The 23,704-nt window shown below is 40.0% G+C and overlaps 1 protein-coding gene across 1 annotated transcript in view; it reads left to right on the forward strand.

The window, feature by feature from the left end:
• The window catches only part of KLHL29 (kelch like family member 29), a 387,740-nt gene that overhangs the window by 311,367 nt on the left and 52,669 nt on the right, over window positions 1–23,704 (forward strand). The window contains exons 6-7 of the mRNA XM_018921262.3: window positions 4,925–5,063; window positions 19,948–20,147. Coding sequence (XP_018776807.2) covers window positions 4,925–5,063; window positions 19,948–20,147 — 339 coding nt within the window. The remainder of the gene's footprint in view (window positions 1–4,924; window positions 5,064–19,947; window positions 20,148–23,704) is intronic.

Below are 23,704 nucleotides of genomic sequence, written 5' to 3' on the forward strand. Positions count from 1 at the left end.
AGAAGGTTAGTTTCCCCAAATAAATTGTTTTAAAAGCTGTTTGTAAAAATGATTCTTCCATATTTTGTAGCTCATTATATTTTAGATCTTTCTGCACTCTTTTAAAGCTTTATCTACTAGAATTTAAGTAAAAAGTACTTTATTAGAAATGGAAAGAAACCTGAGAGCTTCCATTGTGCCATGGGAATGTGCATTAGAGAGGGTCTTTAAGAATCCAGTCTTCACTCTGTGCTTAAAATACTGAATAAAGAAACTTTGGGAATAAGTTCCTTTTTCATTTTTTATTTCTGATTATAATTAAAAAAAAATACTTTATAATTTCTTTTCCCTTTATCTGATCTACACTGTTACACAGTTGTGCTTGGTCCTGTATTTGATCCAAAGCTTGTGGGCTCTTCAGTTTAATTTGTAATTTGTCTATTAATTAGAGGGAGAAAATGTGGTATGATGGCTGAAGCTGGGGACCAAGAATCAAAACTTCTGAGTTCTTCCTGGCTCTGTTTCTGACCTGAGGAAAGTCACTTATACCTTCTGACCTATAATGTCTCTGCAACTCTCAATATAATTATATTAAATGCCCCCAAGCAATGATAATGGCAAGACAGAAATTGCTCCACAGAGATATTCAGTTGCAGGTTTCAGGTCAAGTCCTCTTTAGGTTGAGCCAGTAAGTAGCTCATGTAATTTTGGGGTGTCTCTTGTGCAGTTCTTTATGAAGAAAGTATTCAACCAGTCTTTCACTGAGAATGATTAAGCATCACTAGTGAAGAAGGGGACAGAAAGGACTGGCTTGGTTTTGAAATCTCAAAATCTCAAAACTCTGTGTGTGTGTGTGTGTGTGTGTGTGTGTGTGTGTGTGTGTGTGTGTGTGTGTGTGTGTGCACCTGTCAGGAAGGAAAAATCCCTTGTACTAGGGTAGAGCAGTGGCTGTGATTCATTGAGGAGAAGAAACATCAGTGCTCATCCTGCTGAAACTGCACCTTAACTGTCCTTGCACTTCATTTTTGCCTGGATCTCTTAATAAAACAAATAGTCAAATGAGGAAAAAAACCCACCAAACAAAGAATTTAGAGGAATAAATAATCCAGTAGGAAATTCCCAGCACATCCCTCTTGGAAGGTTTCAGGAAATTCCATTTCTTTGAGGAAATGCTGAAAATTAGGAGGAGCCCAGAAGAGGGCCTAGCAGGAGACAGCTGAGGTCATTTTTCACTGCCAGGACTGCACAGTGTTGTCTCTTCTTTTACAACTCATCGGCAGGCATTATTACCTGGTGAAAAAATTTGTTTTGCAACTCATCCTGAGTCCTCATAAATCATTAATGCCTGGCTAAGCACAGTGTGAGCATTACAAATTCTCTGAGAATGAGGGCCCATTCTGATATAACCTTGTGTCCAATACTAATGCCTGCTAGTTATTTAGTAATACAAAGGAGCCTGAGCGAGGAAGATCGATGAATCAATGCGGTCTCCCGACTTCCTTCTCCTCTCCGCCTGCCTCTCCTCTTTCCAGTTCAGATACTGAGGTGCAAAAATTTAGGACAGTTCATAGGCATCTCTCTGTGGGCAGCACTATAACAATTTAGGGGAACAAGGAGGGAATCACAGCCTGCAAATGTCTGTAGGAAAAAAAGGAGCTTTGGTTTCTGAGTAGAACTTATTCTGGTTTCTGGGTTTTTATGAGCCAAATTGCATCTCTACTCCAGACCTGTTTTCTGGTTTGCGTCCCTTAATGAATCCATGCAGCATAAAGCACATTCAAGTGTGTAAAGAGCACAGATAGAAGCTGTGCCCACGACTGAGTGTAATTAAAGGGTGTTCAGCAAGTCCAAATAATGAGCCCATTACCTATGGGAGCTGCTTGGGGAATTAGATGCTCAAACCAACTCTCACAATACTGGAGACAGCACAGAGAGGCACAGCATCAATAGGTATTGTGGCTGAGCTTTGTGTCTGGTTTTTCAGTAATCTTGGCCACAGTGAGGAGTTTAAGGATGGTCTGTACTGATCTGCTTACCCTGAGCTCACTTCCTAAAACCCCCAGCCCATTAAAGAGTACAATACAAACTCCACGCGTCGCCTCCTCACGACTCAGACAGGAATAGAAGAGCAGTAAGACGCCACGCCACGAAGAGCGAAGATCACTCAGACAGAGCATCGATCGAAGCGAAGATCTACGCGCCACGCAGAGCGCTAGAGCGAGAAGACGCACGCAGCAGAGCAGACGCCGCGATCCGCGCATCTCCGCGTCCCGCTCCAGGCCTCGCAAGGAAGATGCCGATCGCTAGCGCAGAGCAGAGCACGCTCGAGCTCTCTCGTGCTCTCGCGCTAAGCTCCTCTCATCTCCTCTCCTCTCCATCCTCTCTCCTACGTCCTCTCCTCTCCTATCGCTCTCCTCTCCTCTCCTCTCCCACAGGATCCATCTGTGCAGGTGCTATTCATACAGTTGTGCCCTTTGAACACTGTAATAATTGATCATGAGCTTTAAAAGAGGGAGATGGAATGAGGTGATGTGGAGATTGACCCTTTGTAAGGGTAATCTTCATGGATGGAGCCCTTGTCCTGAAAGGCCTCTGCAAGGAAGGTTCTAAAGTCACAAATACAAGAGAAATGGAACTTGAATAGGAACTTAGGAAAAGTGCAAATGGGGGTCAAAGACAGTGATCGGGTAAATTTGAAAAGGGGAGAGAGTATCAGAAAGTTTAGAGGGAAAAGTAACAGTCTTTAAGACATGAAATGATAGAAAATTGATGTGAGGAAAATGTCGTTGCTGTAAAAGAAAGTGGGAAAATGGACCACGACAGAGAATGGGGGAAAAAAATGTTCATATGAGAAAAGGGACAGAAAAATGTATATATACTCCCTAAGTATATGCAACTGATAAAGCACCTGGTGCTGTTCTGTGAAACCAGAGACCTCAGTCACTTTGGCCCTCAATCAAGTACAACACCCCTTGTGCCCAAACCATTCTTGATCTTTAGCTGAGGCCCTAAGTGTTCCTTGTGCAGTGAGACTTCAGGCATCACACCTCCAGCAAAAGCCTGAGACTCCCCTGAACTGGAGTGAACATTCAGATCCCGTTTTTGGTTTTGCTCAAAATGTATCATTGTGCTTTACCTCAACTGAATTTGTTAAAAATAGTCCCTGCTACAGCACCCACAGGACAAAGTGGTTTATTTTCCCCTGTTATAGATCTGACAAAAGCCTGCTGTTATTTCTGTGCCCTCTCTAATGATCTGCTTGCTCTCTGGAGAGCACTGACCCATTTCAGCATAGAATAATTAGCCCTTCAGACACTACTGTGTTTCCATTAAATAGACATAAATGTGCAAGGTGACATTTATTTACTTAGGCCTGAAAAATATGCACCACAGATGTTGGGGCTTGGGAGAGCTTCAATTTCTTTTCATGAAACAGTTGTATATTTGCATGCTTTTGTGTCATTAAACACTGGTGCTTGACTGAAATGATTCCTGTTGAGTTTCCTTGGGGAAGCAGGGGAGCACAGGGATTATTTGGGTCTGGGTTTCACCATGAGACCCTTTGGCATGCTTTGGCAGCTCTTGCTCAAGCCTGTCAGTAGCTTTGAGTACAGTTAGAGTTACAGACCCTTGAGGTCCCTTTTACTTCATGTAAGGACTCCATGTAAGGAACTGTTGTTGATTTACAGATCTGTCTGAAGAGGAATGTGTTCAGGGTGTTACACTGAGGAAATGAGAACCTTGACCTATTGCAAACATAAAATAAACCCAAAGTCCTTTAGTATTTAAAATCAGCTCTTCTGTCATCTTGATCACTGGCTTCTGAACCACCAGGCTATTGCCCAGGTGAAAAGTATATTATTCATCTTGATAGCCACTTTAGTCTGCAAACTTGGAGGGAAGTCTTAGCCTTAAAAGTCCAGGCAGCGTATAAAACATGTAGGTTGCCTAGTAGTTCACATCCCCGCATGGAGATGTGGCATGCTACCTTTTCATTCCATTAGCACCAATAGGCTCTATAAAAGGAGACATCACACAAGGTAGGTGCTTTATTGCAGCATGGAAACACTTTCATAGGTTATTTTAATCATTATGATTCTTTCATGATGTGTGAAAGTTGATTGTTGCTGTAAATGAAGCCATTGAAGGCTAAAAAATAAAAATGCTGTGATGGTAAAAATCCTTGGAGTGCAAAAAATAGGAATTGCTATAAAAGGCAGTAATTTATTCTCTGCATGAGATTTCTTTTTATCATAAGGATGCTTTAAAGCTAATTCTGAAACATATACAATTGTAGTCTATATAGCTGAGGTATATTGCAAGGTGCATTGATAATTTAACTAATTTTATATGCACTGTAATTTATATATTATTTAGAAGTGCAATTTTTATGTTAACTGAGAGGCTTAACACATTTTCACTATGTTAAGGATAAGTTATTTTTGCAGGTCTTGTGGTTTTATTATTTTGACCCATATCCAGTTCATACTGCATCATAATACCATTTTTTCTAATATTATTCTAGTATGTTCAAAACTTATTTCCATTTGGATAGAAATTCATTAGCTCTTGATTTTGATTATAACAAATTATTTTATCTTTTCTGTGATAATGCATTCTCTGTGTTTCTGATTTGCTAATGCTGAAATATTTTATTTTCATTTTTAACCCTTCCAAATTTAGGAATTGTTTTTGCTTTTTTTTTTCTGTGTATATATATTTCAGTTGTTTAGACCTACTGGTTCCTGCTTTTTTCTTTTTCTTTTTTTTTAATATGTTATGTTCGTAACTTCTGACTGTCTGTGTTGAGCCAGTCTTACCAACAAAAATATCAATTGTTTCCTGTTTCTCTACTTCTTTACAAAAAAAAATGAAAATTAAAAATTAAAAATAAAAAAAACTCTTAATGGGAACCCTGGCACTGTCTGTCTTCTCTGTTCTGCAGAAATGTTGAAGGAGTTGAACCAGCAACGCAGAGCGAAAGAGTTTACAGACCTGAAAATTATTGTTGAAGGCAAAGAGTTTGAAGTCCACCAAAATGTTCTAGCTTCCTGCAGCTTGTATTTCAAGGACCTGATTAAAAGGTTTGCCTTCCTTCCAGCTGTGATCTGCTCTGTTCTTTTGTAGGGCGCATTTGTGTCGCTTTTTTTTCCTCCCCTCTCTTGCAGGTTTATGAAGATTGAATCTCCTGTCACAGAGCCAGTAGCCATTCTTTCCACCTCCTCTGAATGTATTTCCAAACTGAGGCTCAGATCCATTTGTTACACATCTGACTCGTACAGTGTAATTATTTCTGATGAGTAGAGGCTGGTTTTGGCCGAAGAAAGTGTTCCACCACTGAGAGATCTAAGATTTAAACTCCACTGCTAATGGTGATTCAGTCCACAACTAAAAACTGCTGCTGTCAATGTTTGCAAGGGACTCTGTCACACACGACAAAAGTCTGTGCTTCAGGCTGCAGAAAGCCATCAGCATTCAGGTGAACGGTGCTGAGACATCGTGCAAATAAAGCATTTGGAGTACTGTAATCCCTTCCCCCTGAAATCTTTGTTACATGCTTTTTTGTGGCTTTTATGGGCAAAGGGATTGATATTTTTATTATTTGGGGACTTTTAAAAGACAAGTGAATAATTTCTCTAGGAAAAAAAAATGTAGCTCGGTCTGCATGTTGGACTAACAGTAGCTTTTTCACACAAACACTTAAGCTTAGGGTAGGTACAGTATGTACATTTTCTAAACATCATGTCTCCACCTTCGCATTTTCCCCCCTCTGTTTCTAGCTGATTGATTCTAAACAGTGCATGATAATCTTTTTTTTCCATTACATTGATTTTTCAATTTGTATGCTTCATATACTTGCATAGGAATAATTTGGTACTCTCGTATTATTAGTAAGTTAGAGTAGCAAGTAGGGAGAAAAAAAACACAAGGATAACTTTCATTTTTCTCTCAATCATCAGCAAATTAATGCAGCTGCTGATTTTGCCTTGCAGTATTTTCCTGAGCAGACTGAGCCTGGACTGTGCTAAAAAATGGGATTAAAGAACATTTTGCTTGCTTCAAATCCTGTATTTAAATTTTGCCAACTAACACAATAGTGACTGTATTTTATTTCAGGATGGCATATTGGCTGGTATCTCCTTTCAGTGTATTGTGTCCTTTTGCACAAAGCTGGTTCTATAATTATGGATATATATTACATTTCTATGATATAACTGTACTGACTGCCTTATCAATTATTCATAAAAAATATGTTGGCCTAGGAAGCATGTCTTTTCCCTTCTGTAAATCTGATGATTGCTAGCAGTAGCTCTGCCAGATCTCTCCTGTCCTTTCTCTTCTGTCTGCTCATTATTATTTAATCGTTAAGGCTACAGTATATGCTTTTCAGGGTGATAAGGAGTAGAGTCTACAGGAAAAGAAAAATTATAGAACCAACTTACAGAAACCAAATCACTGACTGCCCAATGACTGTCATTTGGATTTTGTTGTGAAGACATCTGCTTGTGTGCAGAAGTCACCAGGCAGTATCTATTTCTATAAGCATACTGACAAACCTTACTGCTTTATTATTTAGTTATTAAATGGAGGTCTACGTTAGATTGAGCACTGCTCTGTAATGAACTTAGTGAAAACAATATAAAAAATTGAATTCCTAGATTTTGTGAAAGCAAAAGCCAATTTGCTTTCAAAAGCTAGTTTTCAGCACGTATTGTCTTTCAGCTGCCCACATAAGGCTTGCATGCATTACAAGAAAAAAATAGTGGAAGGTTTAGACTGTTTGCTAAACTCACCACTTTTTTGCCTTCTTTCACATCATCAGCAGCAATAAATATTCCAGAGGTCGATTTGTGTCCACCATCAGGTCTCTTCATCCCAGTTGCTTTCCATATATAACCTCAGTTGCACACATGTAACCTTGATGGAGGCTAATGGAGTTGCACAGGTGTATCCAAGGCAAAAATGCCTTTATTACTGATGATGATGCTTGAATAAGAAAAAATTCAGCTTGATGTCAAGTTGAGTTTGCAAAACTGTCAGGTGAGAAAAATAAATATTCACCTGTAAACTGAGCAAGTGTGTCTTTGCGAGACAATAAACTCAGGGCCATGGGGTGGAATTTCTAAAGATTTGCTTTTTGTAGGATGTTTGCAGTGTAAAGCCTTGTCCTTTATGAAACCCCATGGAAGTCAAGGGCTCAGATTGCAAAAGGCATTCAATTTTTTGTGGGATCATGCCCTTAATAATACACAATCATTATAGTTCATAGAGTTAGAATGTTTACAGATACAATACATCTAGAATCCTCTGTGATATTTGTTAGCAGCTCCTTTGAGGCAGCACTTAAAGCTTTATGTGATTTATATTGCACTCCTTGTGTTGCTGTAGAAATCAAAACAAGAAATGGCAGTTTTTCTTAAAGAATAAAAGAAATCTCTTTATATTAAACATAATAGAAAGGCCATTTCAATCAGTGCAAGCCAGGGTTAAACCCTAGTGTCATTCCATCCACAGGCACTGATGTGTCACCTGAAACATCAATGAGAATATGATCTATTCATGAAGGTGCTATGTACCTCTATAGAAACATGCAGAAATAGAATCTTTCAGAGTATTTACCTAGGCTTATTATTTGCCACAGGCTGGTTATTATTAACCTCATATTCTGCCATTGATTCACTGTGTGTTCAAGTTGGTATCTGATGGTAGAATAGAAAGTAGTGTCTCAAAAGAATAAAAGAGAAATGTTCAAAATCAAATAAGATCAATTATTTCCTTCTCAAAATAAAACCAAAATACAGATAAAAAAAACATAATAGAACTAGAGTTATTGCTCATCTTCAGGAAGGCTATTTGATGAGAATTAGTCATAGCAGGGAAGAAAATATGTTGTTTTTATTGCACTGATAAAAAGATGATAGCCAGGTTTGATTGTCCAAAACAATTGCAAAGTTATTTACGAAACAAATTTGGTAATGAGAGTGCATTTTGAAACCCTCTTCAGTTTCTCAGAAAATGGCTAATCCTGTGCTGAGCATTCTGCTCCTCATCCAGAAAATTCCCCATTCCATGTGATTTATCTTTTAAATATATGAGCCCTTTTGAGCTTGGTTTAGTCCAGTCCTGAGCCTGAGCTCAGCACCATACCAGGCTCTTGTTTTGGAAACAGGTCAGCCCTGTCAGAAGCTGCACAGCACTCAAGCCTATTGCAGGACTTGATGTTCATCTCCCTCCTCACAGCAACTGACCATGGAAAACAATCTCAGCCCTTTTTAGTGCAGCAAAGGATCATGTGTATTAGGAACAGCAGGTGTGAAATATTCCTGATACCCGTTCCATATTACTGTGCCCACAAAGGGCAAAAGGTGAGATTCAGGGGAAAGGTGAGGATCCAGACAGGACTACAGCAGTATAGGGCTTCAGGAGAACATGGATGATAAACAGCACCTGGGTTGGGGCACTGTCCCCTAAAGGCCATCTTACATATATTTGAGTGCACTGCCAACCACATTGACTCCAGCCTGTTTGACTTTGCTACTCATGGAATCAACCATCTCAAAACAAGGGCTTAATTTATGATACAGACAATAAAAAGGAAAACTTTGAAGGCTTCCTGAAGGATCTTTTTCTCCTAATTTTGGTTCCTGTGTGCAGGCACCAAATGCAGGACCAATGAAAGGTGCTTATGTCTTGTATGTCTTGTGTTAGCTAACCAATATTTAGGTGCAAGGCTGGCATCTAAGGCAGGTTGAGTCTAACCTCACCTTCTTGACTGTTACTGCAGTCTGCAGAGAGGGACACAGACCTGTCCAAGAGGCAAGGCCCCTCCCTGCAAAATAGGTGTCTGAGAGAAGAGGTGAAGGAGGAGGCCATCCCCCTTTCCTATAAAAAAGAGGGTGATTTGCATAGACAATGAACTTATGATGGGTGTACCCTTGCTTCCCTCGGAGGTCCAGCCTAGGCTGTCTAAACTTCTCTGCAGCTGGGAGGAAAGATAGGAATGTATGTAGGATGATACATCCCATCTCACGATAAATAGCACGATTTGCCTTCTGAAGTGCTTATTTTTCATGACCCAGAGAGAAAGACCAGTCACCCAGCCTGAATCATAGTTGACTAAAAGGACATGAATGATTTCTCCTGGAAACTAGTGGTTTTCTTAATGGCACATATTTATGCTTATATCTGTACACAGAAAAAAAAAAAAGAGATCCAGATCCATCAAAAAACACATCTCCAAAAATGTGCCTCTTGCAGAGCACAGATTTTCTTATTTAAAACATTCTTTGGGGAGGAAGGAAGTCAGCTCTTGCTTTGTATCTGCCCTAGAAGAAACAGTGGAAGGTGGGTGTGGGGGTGTGTAGCAGGAGGAAAGAATGGAAAATCCCGTGAAGAGCCATCTTTTTAATTTCCAGCTGTATTTGGGATAGACAAATGCAGCTGCTGAATAAATGGAATTTCTGATATTTCCGTAACAAAAAAATGTTTCACCGGAACATTTTAATTTGCTGCTTTCTTCTTCTTAACCCAGAGTGCTGGAATCTTTACCAAATATGACATTATTAAAAGGAAGCACTTGACATAAAAGTTTTTTTCTTGGCCAAAATGCATGCTTTTATAAGGAAGCTTTTACAAGTAGATTTCTCTCTGGTCAGTTGCTAAAGATACACAGATCTTGTCCTACAAGCTTTATCTTTTCAAGATTAGATTTTAATGATGCATTGTAATCTTTAAGTCATCTTGGGTGTCTGATTCCACTGGCATAGAGTGGTAAGTCTTATGTACAAAGAAATTCTATCACAAGAAGCAGTATTTTGGATGCATTGTAATCTGGCCCGGCTGTGTTCATCCTTCTTTTCCTGTAAAGAAGACCCAGTGACTTCATGGCCAAATTGCTTTTCCACAATACCCTGCCTTTTTCTCAAGTCTTCAGATTTTTGATTTTTTTTTCCTAAAGTACTCTCTGAGGGCTTGAAGGCAGGGCAGGAGAAGTAAAGCATTTAGGGTGAGAAGACCAAATTCCTCTTGCTATACACCTACACAGAAGACGAAGATGTCATTCTGCATTTTAGACCATTGTGTGGAAAGGGAGCTTTTGGATGCACAACAGAGAAACCTGCCACTATCCATCTGAAACAGCCTGACAAAACTGCAAAAGCGTTTAGGTGTCTGGAAAACAGACTGTCTGGTTTATGTTTACATTCTAAAAAGCCCAAAATGAGAAACAGCAGGATGAAAGAAAAATCTACTCTTAGTGACCCCTTCATGTTTTCCTGCTTATTAAGAGTCTTGCTTTTAACTCTGGGAGAGAAGCAAGCAGCCTTCCACATCTGCATACTTCAGCTCCATTGTAGAACAGAATGAATCTGGAAGAGAACTATAGCACGTAGTTGAAAACAGAGAAATAGGGAGTTAAAGATAAAATGTTTGTTTCTGATGCCAGGGAAGGTACCTTGTGCCTAGAGACAGACCTCTGGGGGTTTCTATTAAACCATTTAAACCATGAGAATGGGAGGTTGCATGGGAGTGTAAAATATCCTTCACCCTTTACTGCAAGGAGACAGGTGTAAATTGTGCTGTGGACAAGGTTTTTCTCTCAAACGAGGCAGTGATAATTGCTGTGTGTTGGGCACAAGATCTTGGCATGGGACACAGCCCCCTGCTCTCGGTGGCCTATTTCCATGAGCGCTGCGCCTGCTCTGCCTGCCCAGGCAGCCGCCTGCCTGCCCCTCAGAGCTCCCTGCTGGGCTTCAGATTTCTCAGCTGCCAGACCTTGGAAAACGTGTTTTCATCAGGCAAAAATGTATGGTGTTCTACATAAATGACTGGCACTTTACAAATATTCAGTGGTGTTCTGCGCTGCCACAAAACCCATCGCAGGTGTCACAGCCTGGCTCTTTCCAGCCCCGCACGCATGGCTGTGGATTCAGAGGGTGAGGGGCTTGGGCTGGATGCCACTCTGCAAGGAGGGGCAAAACAATGTGCCCTACTCTGAAAAGAAAAGCTGGCAAGGAGGACAGAAGGGCTCGTTTTCAAGCCTTGAGATGCAGCACAGAAATTAATCTTCTGCTTGTAAAATTCTGCCCTGTGATGGCAGCTGTTGAGGCACCGAGCAGATCCCAGAACCTCTCACTCCTCTCCCTTGCTGACAGCATCTCTGTTTACTGTAGCTGGGTCTTCTTGTTCCCATAATTTCTAGACTCAACCACAAATTCTGCAAATCTTACCCAAGGAATGACAGACTAATCACCTCTGTTGCTCCAGCTCTACCCATCCACAAGCCACCCAGCTGTCATGCAACGTCTCAAGATGCCAGTGCGAGTGACCTACCTGTGTTTACTTACATCTCACAGCCCTGCGTAGGCTTAAATCTTGTTAAAATTCAGGGGTGAAAGAGAACAGTTATCTAAAAAGGTGCAGTTCAAAAAAAATTAATCAAAGACAACAGAAAAAAAAATCTTCCACGGCATAGAAAGAGGAGCCATATTCTTAAAAACTGTCATTTTTGGGGCAATTCCAAAAGCCAGTTTTTCCCTAAAATGAGGGTAATCAAATCTCCAACTCCAGCTTGCTTGTAGGTAGCTCCAGGGATCAGTAGTTCACTCCTTTCATTTATATCATCAAGGATGAGCCACTGCTGGATTGGGATAATGAATTTGAATTATTATGACTAGCTTATGATCATATCTGATTGTGGTTCCCTCTTTTTGCTTGCACAGTGCTGAGCTTCAGTGTCTGAAATACTCAGAGCAGTTCTGCAGGGTGGATGGGCAGGGACTGATGGGGTGAGAAGAGTCACATGCCCTTTCCTGCCTATACTGTGGCCATAGGTGAGGTGCTTCATGCCTTTCATTCATGGAGGTCTCTGGATCTATAAATACTGTAGAAAAGCACTAGCAACACCCTGTAGCTGAAGGAGAAAGAACCAGTGCCTGACAGAATTAATTCTAATTACTGTAATGCTGATTGGGATCCTTGGGCACTGCCATAATCATAGTAGTAGTAATAAATAATAATGGTGGTTATCATTATTTTATTATTGTTTTCCCTCTAGACATTGCAATGATGAGAAAGAGTCTTGGATAGACTACCTAGATAATTACTTGTATAAATTTCACCACATTCCTAAGAAATAGATTTATTAGCTGCATGCCAGCTCTGTGCTAAGCTGGTTTTTGATGGTGTAATAAATATCATTAAAAGAAATCAGATAGGAGTTGGGTAAGGGTTTGAGCTTTAAGGTTGATGAGAATAAATTTTTTATTCTGTCAACTTACTTTTAATCTTCCTTCCTATATAATCCCCCAGAACCTGCTTGCATCTTTTATTTACCTTTAACAAATAGTAGCTCTCACCCAGGTTGTTTTGCCACTGAATTAGGCTGCCAGAGATACCTGCAAACAAGGTAGATCCCGCACTATTAATAAGTTGTCCCAGTTTTTTTGCTTCTCCACTAGTACCTTGTGAGATGCAGTCTATTCTCAGTCCCTAGGAAGAGTCCAGGTCATGAAACACTGTTCTTCCAAGGGCACTTGCTATTCACTTCTTCATTCACTTGCCAGTCGTTTAAGCCAGCATCTTCAAACTCATCATCTTCTTTCTTAAATCTCAGCAGGGAGCCAGATTCGTGCCTCTGACTGTGATCCCCGATGCCATAGCATTACAGGCTGCTGCTGATCCAGCCTTTAGAAATGGTCCTGGCCAAGCATTAAGATTGTGTTCCATCAGTGAATGGCATTAAGGTTATATAGGAAACGTGGCTCTTTTGTTTGCTTTATTTTATTCTGGCCATGTTGTCTGAGAACAAAAGCGTTTCCTCTTAATCCCGTTGCTCGTCGTGGTTTGTAATGATCATTTCTGTGATGGTGAATTAGCAGGAGCTGCTGGTGCGTGCCCGAGCTCACAGCCATTAATTTTCCTGATTTTCTTCTGATAGAGCAGGTGCAAACTGGCAGCATTTGACCCTAATAAGTTACACTAGTCTTGCCAGATTTTGTTTGCTTGGAACAAGGAACATTATTTGTATCAACATCCCGATAAAAAGTGAGCAAATGGATTTGTTGGGCAGGTAAATTTTCCTGACGTATTTGCAAGCCTGTGTTTAAACAATGTAATTTATTTAATCTTGTGATTTTACTAGTTCTTTATTGTAACCGTACAATAGAACCATTACAGTACATGTTTTCTTCTCCCATGAGACAGATGGATAGTGACTGAGGCTCAAAGATAATGTTTATCTACAAGATAGAGTAACGAAGGCGGAGATTTGCAAGTTAATACATTTTGAGCTGATAAAACAATTCCAAAAGAGAAGCAATGCTGGGGTGTATTTTTTTTTTAAATCCTGTTTAATAAAACATTCAGTGACTTATGACATATGTATTGCAATGATGTTGCTCTATAAATGCCCCTTCCTGTCATCATTTACATGATTGATTACCTTGCAGCTGCATAAACTTGTATAACTCTGTAAATAACCTATTACCTCAGTATGCACATGTTTTTTAGTGCATGTTGTGAAATATATGTTGCATGTTTGGGCATCTAAACTTCTATATCTCATGAACCCATAATTGCAATAAATCAAGATATTCAGTACAAAATACAACTTTTCATGTAGAGTGCTGAGTCTGATTTGTACTTAGCTGAAGGTTGGCTGTAATTTAATGTTTCTTTTCTGCTTCTCCCAAGATACGTAGACATATTGGCTTTGAACCATTAATCACTCTGAAGATGATAAAAAAATCAAATAGTGGACAGTTAAAATGCAGCGTCATTGCACTCTCTTCTTTGCCTGAATTTTCAGTGCTGTAAGGATTAAAGTAAAAAGTTAAAGTTCCACAATAAACAAGATGTTCAGTCTAAATTGTGTCGACTTGAGCAGCAGTTTCTAATGAGCACACAGCTAACAGACTCTTAAGCCTCATGAGAAGCTGTCTACCCCAGTCTGGAGTCCTTTCTTTGGTAATCAAAATAATTTGACAGAGATAAAAAGAAGTAGCTTTTCTTTGGTTAAGTGCTTCATCTTACATAAAAATCTTGGATTTCCTATTTTCTGGAGTCCTAAATACTGTCCAGGGAACAAAGCAATTTAATTTGATTATTTTATTGTCCTGTCTATCTTAGTAGAAAATATGTAGCTCATTTATAATGGGAACACAATTACTTTAGGGTAAGCATTTATATTCCTAATTATGAAAACAAGCCAGCAAGATCAGCATGTTGAGCTGATAGGGCAAGTCCTGGGAAGGTGTTGGGGTGGAGAGGCCAAGAGGCAGCTGGGTGATGGGACAGGCCATTGCTTTGGTACGTGCAGGGAGGGACCAGCCCCAAAACATGGGCTTCAGTTTCCTCAGTCCAGGGTGGAGCTAGAGCTCCTCCCTGCTGCCAGCAATCCTTCAGGCTCCTGTCAGCTCAAACACTTGCTTTTAGTGGATGAGAATTAGATCTCTGAGTTGTATGAAACCTTGAGCCATAGATAGTCAAAGACAACAATTTTTTTTCTTACACTGCCAGAATGAGTGTGTTCTCCTATTTCTTAAAGATTGATTCTGAGTGAAATATGAACAAAATTGAGGTTATATTATGAAGCCAGCTCCTTCCTGCTGTCTCCTACTGGGAGAAGCAGGTAGTGGCAGTAGACTCACAGGTGAGACTTGGAGAGGAAAAAGGGAAAAATTACATACCAAGTCCCACTTGTCCCACTCAGGGAAAGATCACAAATAACAGCCTTCAGTGTGTCTTTATTTTAAATGTTAATCATTTATTTCAGTGCCCTTTTGGAGCACAAAGCTTAAATATACGTCATACCTCTGAGTCTACGGCATGGTGAGTCATATGGCATCGAATGTAAATAGGTGTCACAAACTCTGTCAGTCCTCCTGTTCTCAACCAGGCAGCCTGGGTGGAAGCTGAACCAACTGTTCCTAGGCAGTAATGTACATTTACATAAAATGTTTCACATTTTTCATGTTTATTCTGTGCAGATGGCTCCATTTTGAACATCCAGAATTTGTTTTGACTTTGTGACTGTAGCTTGTAAACAGAGCGTTGGCTGGCATCTGCACTGGGTATAGGTAGCTTTTCGTATTTGATCTAAAATTGAGTGAAGCTGTAGCCAAACCATTAGTCAGTCAAAATAATGTTGAAGCCAGTTAAAGGCAGCATATCCAAACCATGAGGGAAGGCTGAATGAGAGGCGGTAGCGCTGTCCATAAATTGACAAATTGATGCGCTCGCGGTGTTTCACTTACACAGCTACTTTATCCAGCCTCTCAATGTGGCTTTGCAATTCAAGGCATCTCACTATTAAATGGTTTGAACAGAGTCACACAGACGTTCTGTTATGGGAACGTACAAATAATGCAGGAAAAATGCATAGATACACATCTATTTATAACTCAATATGCAGAAAACTTCAGTTGCATCACTATTAAACATGAAAGCAGTATGGCTGATCCTTGTGTGTGTATTACATGTTTGGAAATTATTTTCAAGGACAAATAAATAGCAAAAAATGTAGATTTCTCTACTTTTTCTTTTGTCAGTTCCACTACTAGATCTTGCAGATGAAATATTAGGGTTCTTTTTCTTGCTATCAGGTATTGAAACATTTTTGCTCTTTCCTATATATTAGTTAACAGAAAGGGACACTGATTCTGATTTGTTATTTGAGAGTGTAATCAAACCATCTTTTGCTTTAAAGGGTTCCCTGTGCCTTTGTCTTCTCTAGTTGAAGAAATTTAGTTGAAGGATAAGCAGCCAAACTATCTGTTTGTTCAGAGATAGTTCAAACTCTCTGAATGTTCAGAGGCATTCACTTGATTTTGTTGGATTTAATTATTCCAGACAATGCAGAATATTTTTCAGTAACTCCCCCCTTACCCATTCAGAGTATATCTGTGCTTCCTGCTTATCTGCAGGTTCAGTGCTGCTTGCACATTGCTCAGGTCTATCACCTTGCTGGAGAAATACATGATTTGTAAATCTGAAAGAATTCCCCAACAGCTACCATAAAATTAAGCTGTTAAAGAGCTCTTGGAGCTTGTTTAAATGTAGACCTAAACAAATCTCTTTGCTGTTTAGCTCAAGATAAATCTTTTTAAAAGTCCTGTTCTAAATCACTTCCCAATTTTAATGAGTTTATATATCAGCCTTTGCCAGATTTTTACTGTAGCTTTTCTCCAAGATTATAGCCATGATAAAGTAAGGACTAAAATTGTTTATTATATATTATTCTTCAGAAGCAAAACTTTTTCCCCCAGAGGCTGTTGGGAGAGCTATTGATTTTCTGCCACAATGTGAAATGTGTGACCTTTATAATATGAGCAATGATTACAAGGCCAATAAAATGACATCATTCTGTTTAAACTTTAGAGTTCGCCGGGCAAATAGCAGAATGTGCCACATTTAATGATGTCCATGGACGATAAGGGTGCGTTCACTGGCTTCAAGTGAGACTGAAACATGAAGGAGGCAGGCTCTCAATCCCCAAAACACCTCATGTTTGTTTGTGCCAGGTGATGGGGAACAGGAGTGTATGTACCAGGTAGAACTATGACTTTTCCCAGGTCTTAAGGCAGGAAGTCAGGGTTTTTCTGGTAACAGACTTCTCTATATATTTGCATTTACTGATGTCACCAACAAAACTCCTCCTGTTGTGACACAGGATGAGCTATTTGGGGAACAGCTCTATATTTGGCTACAGATTTTCCCAAATCCACTGCATTTGCAGTTACGGGACTAAATTCTATTCTTGTAATATGGAATTAGCCACTTCATTGCAGTTCCTCTAGAGGAGCTAAGAGAAGACTCTGTCCCAAATAGATGAATTCTAACTGCACAGGGCATATGATATTCTAAGATTTGTGAAAACAAAGAACACAGAAATTTTTATTCAGGCTTTGAGGGGGATATTACAACCTGATTCACTGAAATCATTTCATAAAGAAGTCTATGGAATTTCCTACTTCAGTGACATCAGTCTGTTTCCTGACTTATTCTTCTTATCCTTCAGACATTTAATGTTTAATCCATTAGGACCTGCTTCAGCCAATTCCCTGCACATTCTTCAGCCTCTACCAAATCAGATCCCTGGCATGGAAGCCAGGGTAGCTGTGATTTCCTTGTGCAGGCTGAATCTAGCCTGTACTCAATATTTGATTCAGCCAAACATGAAGCCGAAGAGCTCCATGCTTAGAAAGCACAAGGAAAACAGCACAACACATTCAAGGCATTGCAGAGGCAGGAATAGGGATAATTTTCTTTCCCATTTCTGGCTCATTGTGTAATATCAATAATCTCTGTAGTTTTGTATTATACTTGCCGTAAGTGGCTCTAGTGATTGATTAAACACCTTAGCTTTTCTTTGGCATTTAATCAATTGCAGCAGCAGTTTATTGCTTGGTGTATTACAAAGTAAAAGAGATTATTACTTAATTATTGTGAAAAATAGCAGCTTGCAGTTGTTGCTAGCATGGGTATGTGTCTGCACTGACATTGTGTCACATCATCCTTTCCTCAGTGCTCCTGGTCTCCGCACTGGGGGCGACTGTGCGATTCCCAGCGGATCACGCGCAGTCCTTCCCATGGCTGTCACCAGCACAGTGCAAGTAGTGACATTAAATAAATAATTGCTTATGGTATCCCACAGTGCAAAGAGCCCGACTCTTGCTTGCTGGGTACCTCCAAACCTCACTGAAATTTTAAGTGGTGTGTTTATTAACCAGCCCACGTAAAAACAAGCTCACTGTCAGGTACAAACCACTTCTGGGAGCAGTTCAGCAAGAATTACTTCTGTACCAAGAGGTATTTGACAGCCCAGAGTGCAGCACCAGATGTATGTAAATTAGAGATAAATCAGATATGGGGCATATCATTGGGGTGTGAGTGTGTGAAAGGAAAAACCCGACATTTTGCATCATCCTCTTGAGGATCTAGGAAATGGCAACTCTTCTGTTTGCCACCAGAGGATTTCTGCCTCAGATGCAGGATTGAATCCATATGCAAGAGTTCAGAAAGAATACTGTGATGTGCTAAAGGATTTAGGGTGGCAGAGACCTCTGATTGTAGGGGTACAACAAGTGTCATGATCAGTATGTTTTCTTAGCATCTACTTGTGGAATAGGGTCTAACCCATCTGTGTTGCCATGAAAAGGGACAATTCAGTATTTAGAATTTTAAAAATGGTGTTTAATTCCTTGGTTTACTCCTGACTCTCTGTGATCATAGCCAAATTATTTTATCTCCTTGTGCCTCAGTTTCCTCCTGTGAATGGGAGTAACCATTGTTCACTACCTTAGAGAAAACTAAGAAATTAGGGACTGCTAGCCGCTCCTCCATTGAAAATGAAACCTCTTTAAAGTTGTGATCTGTCAGAGATTCATATGGATTAAAGATGTGCCCTTGACTTGACCAGGGCTGGTCAATGAAGGACCAGTGACAAAGCATCCACTGCAAATTTTAAGCACTTCCCCAAATGATTTAGGTGTTCTTGGGACAGGTGGTTGGGGTGTCATGCGGGAAAAAACCTGAACCTCGTGTGTTGTTTATTTTTCCTCCATGATGGCAGTAGAGGTCTGACCATCACCTTTCTAGGCATCTGTGTGAACCCAAGAGGTTGGTAGTGCTCGTGGTAGTCTCTGCTCACACTTCAAGCTGGCGTTGCCTGTGAGTAGTGATGCTGTGGCCAGTCCGTATCTGTCGCGCTGCATCGTGTGCCGGTTTTGTGTCACTCGTGCCGTGGCTTTTGCAAGTACTCGAGCAGAACTGGAGCGAGCAGACGTTGACTGTCCAGTGACAAACAAAAAGCTCATGTTTCTTTGAGAAGGTGCTGGATGGTCCTAACCATTAAAAGAGTTTATTTTCTTACTCCAACAGATTTCCCCTCCCCTCCTTGATGTTACCAAATTTATCATCACTTTTGTCTTTCAGGTGTAACCTGTCTTTAGTGTTGCAGACACATCAGCCATGCATTAAGAACTGGGCCCTTACTTTATAATTCAGTATGACTTTCTTTTTGTCCAATAATTTCACAAGCACTAATGCACACTTCAAATGCAGGAGATACTTTGATCCCCAAATTGTTCAGCACTTCATGCAGGAAAAACCATAGGCCACAGTCATGAAACTCCTAGAGGATGGCTGCTGGCTTCCTGTGGCAGAGCTGGTTGTTGTTTTCCCCCCTCTCCCTTCTTTGCTCTAACCATTTTGTCTGTCTAGCTTGTCTTGTATTCAGTTTTCAAAGCAATTGCCATGAAGGGCTTCCTTTTTTTAGTGCCTAAAAGGGAACAATAGATTTTTTAGAATAAGCATATATTATATTTTATATGGCCATCTGTGTACCATAGATAGCATATTGATAATATCTGTAATTTATTATAACATACTGAGAAGTTCAAGCTAAATAGAAATTAGTAATTTTTATTATTATTTTTTATGAAAAGGTCTTTAAATGTATGCTTAAGTGTACATGACATCTAAAATTATTGTAGTGCTGGATTCTTGAAAAAGTAGATGACCTTTTCTCTTGAAATTGGAGAGTGGTTTTTCTTTAACAGTTATATTACACACAGAAGATGAGATGTTAACCAAGATGTTAAAATGTATTGTTTCCCTTTGAAAGCTAATCCTGTTCCTCATTTTCATTAATGTTGAATCATTCATTTTCCTTTTTCTTTTTTTTTTCCTTTCTTTTCCTTTCCTTTTCTTTTGCAACTGTTTTTGCATGAAAATGCAAAGTAGCAATAAAGATTTTTCGTAAGACTTGCTTTAAGACTCTTCTCTTTCAGATCCAGTTAAAGTTTTTAAGTTCAGTTATTTTAAAATTCATATTCTTCAGTTCCGTAAACAAAAATAATGGAGAAATATAATGAGGTGCAAAGCGATTTTCTAGCCCTCACTAATCAATAAATGCCAATAAATTGGGGATGGTGTAATGTCCATAATTTAATTGTCTGCTGTTACCAGGTCACCACGAGACAGCAGCAGAAGCGGGGAGAAGCTGGAACTGGCCATGTCCAACCTCACTGCAGATGTCCTGGAGTTACTCCTGGAGTTTGTTTATACAGGTTCTTTGATCATAGATTCAGCCAATGCAAAAACACTACTGGAAGCTGCCAGCAAGTTCCAGTTCCATACTTTCTGTAAAGTCTGCGTTTCATTTCTAGGTAAGAATCATTGCATCTAGTGAGCTTTTAAAATCTTGTGTTAAAGTTTATAAACCTGTCTTTGAACAACTCTTGAAGGATAATGAAGAAACCCGAGATGAAATAGAGTAAAATAAAGGAAGGCAACATTATTTGGTTTGTGATTTGAATTTCCAATGCTGATGTGATGGCCAATGGAAAATGGTCTAGAGAAGCATAGCTTGTTGCTTGAGTGGCAACAGCTTTCACATCTTGTATAACCTATTTTGTTGAATCTTGTTCCACTCTTGGAATCTTGATGACATTTTGTTTCCCAGAGGATGATCTGTACGTAGATACCAGGCTGTAACACACAGGTTACTTATAACTGTGACAGCATATTTTGGGTTCTACACTAGGCCAGCTTGGTCAAACACCGAAAGAGTTTGGAGGTGGGCTCCAATGGAGGAAGAGCTCCTACAAATCTGTCAAAAAATGAAGGACTGCATTGCAATAGCTGCAATTTTCTTGCATTTGTGAGAAAGTCCTTCTTTACATGTCCAGTGTTCCAGACTGAATGTTCCTGGGGTTTGTTGCTGCATACAGAGCTATGGCCTAATATCATCACAAAGGTGGGTGGAGGGAAAGGTTGCTCTGCCCACTCGTGGTAACTGGTGTGCCCTGTGTGCACAGGGAGCATTTGTCTCTGTGCGGGTCTACAGAGCTACATCTTTGCCAGTGCCTCAGTCCATCCTCTCATGGCCAAGAAATACATTCTTCTTGCCAGGCACATCATGTCATTCTGCTCCTTCCACTTTCCCTCTGCTTTCCAGCAGAGGTTATTTCAAAACAGTCCAAGATTCCCAGCTCAGCTAAGCTTTACTGGCCAGAACAGGAACCAGACAGACCTGGTAGGGCAGAAGAGGAGACACAACAGCTGAAACACAGTGGTTCAAATTCCTGCCTGTACCACAAGCCACTCCTTCACTGTCATAGCTGTAACATCAGTTAATGTAATAATTTTTATATTATTATCAGTAATAATTTTTAAATTAGCATAAATTTATTAATACCAAAAAATTGATCTTGGTGTTAAATGATGTACTTCCAAGCGTAAGTACCAGATAACCTTTTTTGACATCTCATTTCTGCTTGGGCTTCCTCAACTTCCATCTTGGTGTGGGAGGCATTGTTGTCTCTGAAGCCCAAATAAATTGTAGGTTTTCCCTGGGCAGTTCTCATTTGAAATTGACATCTACTATTGCAGAATGTGGAAGATGAGACTTTAGAAAATGGGATGCTCAAAAAAAACAAGAGCAACAAAAACCCCTCAAAAGAGTCCAGTTTACTGTTGTGTTAATTTTCACTGCTAAGCCAGCCTGCTGGCAAGATGAGTGGTGTGACTAAACTGGTACAATGCAGGCATCAGTAAAGAATCTCTGGCATTGTGATCTCCTTCCCAACTCTTTATATGCCCCTTATTTCAAAGTCTGTTCTCAAATGGGGAGTATACTGGTGATGTGAAATTTATGCTTTGCAATCCCACCATGTAGACTGTGCAATTTGAATAAGGCTCTGGCTCTGGCATTGCTTGCTCCCAGCTTCCCTTCACCAGCTTTTTACAGTGATTAGATCTTACAGCCTTTCCAGAAATACAGGATGTGTTTAAGTTTTGATATCACTGAAGATTCAGCCACAAAACCAAAATACATTCATTTCCCTGAATCACTGGGAGAGTTCTCTTTTCTGATAGTTAATATTTTAATTCAGTGAACCATGTTATGTGTGAAATAGTAGAGTTGGTTATAAGTTCAGTGATATATGGAGAGTCACTGGAACTTTGTATTCTCATTTGGAGAATTCACAGAGTGTAATTGCTTATTTTTATTTATAGCTGTGACTTGATTGCACTACGGAGACAGCAGAGCATTTGCCATCTGAAAAGTTTAGGGAAAAGCATTTTGTCTTCTGTGTTTTTATTTTTCACTCAGCCACCTCTGCACTATTCAAAGCAAAACTATGGTAAAAATCAGGGGGGGTTTTCCTGCAGGGCTTCTGGAGGGTTGACCAGTATAAACAGTGAATTTTTCCCATCAGTCCATGTCTAAATGGGGAGAGGAAGGAAGTTCAAAGAAGTGAAAGCCCCAAAATATTAAGTCTGTTCAGCACAATCTCAAAGGAAATTCAGGTCATCCTTTTTCATCCATGAAGATCCAGGAGGATCCTGTCATGGTGATGTCCAAGCAGCTTTTGTGTCTCTATCCTGGGACTCTCAGCAGCTTTGGGCAGTGGCACGCCACGCCAAATTTTCTTGCACTTTTTGGTGAAGAGATGTGGCAAAATATGTCAGGGAAGTAGTTTCATTTCAATGGGAAGTTTCTTAACTGGCTTCCCTGGGATAATTATAGCCATGTTCTCTCTCTTCCTCACATGCTGTCTCCTCAGCTTTTGTCTAGACCATGAGAAATGAGAACAGTTCTGTGCTGGCTGATGCAGCAATGGTGACAGGTTCATGCAGGCACCATAGGATAACTGGGCAAATGTTATCCTATGGTGCCTGCAAACTGGTCAGGATATCATAGGTATTTCCTCCACTCATAGGGCTGAAGACTTGAGCCTTCTTTTTTTTTTTAATATTTGGTTTGTTTTTTTTCTGTCATCACAGTCATGGCTTGAATTGGGTTTCAGGTGATTCACCAGTATCACAGTTTCAGTCCATGGTGCATTGACACACATCACAGGAGGGAGCACATTCTGAGGACGTACTTCATCCTGCTGCTGATAAAGTAAAAGTATTCATCCTTAAGCCTAAAGAAGCTGGTGGAACCTGGTAATTTAATGGGCCAGATTAGGAGAGAGAAGGAGCTCTGAATTTTGTTAGTCTCCTGAGAAAAGAGCACAAAATCAATGTTTGGAAAGAGTATTAGAGGAAGCAAAGAGAAAAAACTGAACAATGGACCAGTGATGAGACCTGCATTCCTCAGGGACCTGAGGAAAAAAGAGGCCTTTATAGTCTTTAGGAATTCAAGAGAAAGTATTATGGACAATTTTTTTATTCATCCAAGGTGGAGAATTTTGATCCAGCTGGAGAACTGCACTGCCCACCCCTGGAGAAACCCTAATGTATGCACTTCATATAAACTATATATCAACTTCAACTATATCTGGAGATGGGAGGCAGGAAGAAGACTCTCACAGGGAAGGGAAATCTTTTGGACAATTCATTAGACAATGAATGCATCTGATAGTCTTCCACCTATCCCCCATCTTCACATGCTTTTTGACACTAGTAGGAATACCTGAGGAGTAAGTTTCCCATCAGAATGTACACAGAGTATCACAAGAAAGTACACATTTGGTGCTGTTTTTATTGATGTCCAAATCATCATCTAGAAAGCATCTCTGAGTGAAAATACAGTGCTTAATGCACACAAGAGGGGGTTTACAACCACCACTGAGCTTCCATCATACCGTTACCACAATCTCACTGGGTAACCCTTCCTGCATACTGTTTATCTTTGGTGTTACCTCAAGTCTCCCCACTCCCAGAAGTGCAGTTGGAGCAGTCTGCCTGGCTGACTGTCTCCTGATGATGCTGC

This window comes from Serinus canaria, chromosome 3 (genome assembly GCF_022539315.1).
Source record: "Serinus canaria isolate serCan28SL12 chromosome 3, serCan2020, whole genome shotgun sequence".
Classification (NCBI taxonomy): Eukaryota; Metazoa; Chordata; class Aves; order Passeriformes; family Fringillidae; genus Serinus; species Serinus canaria.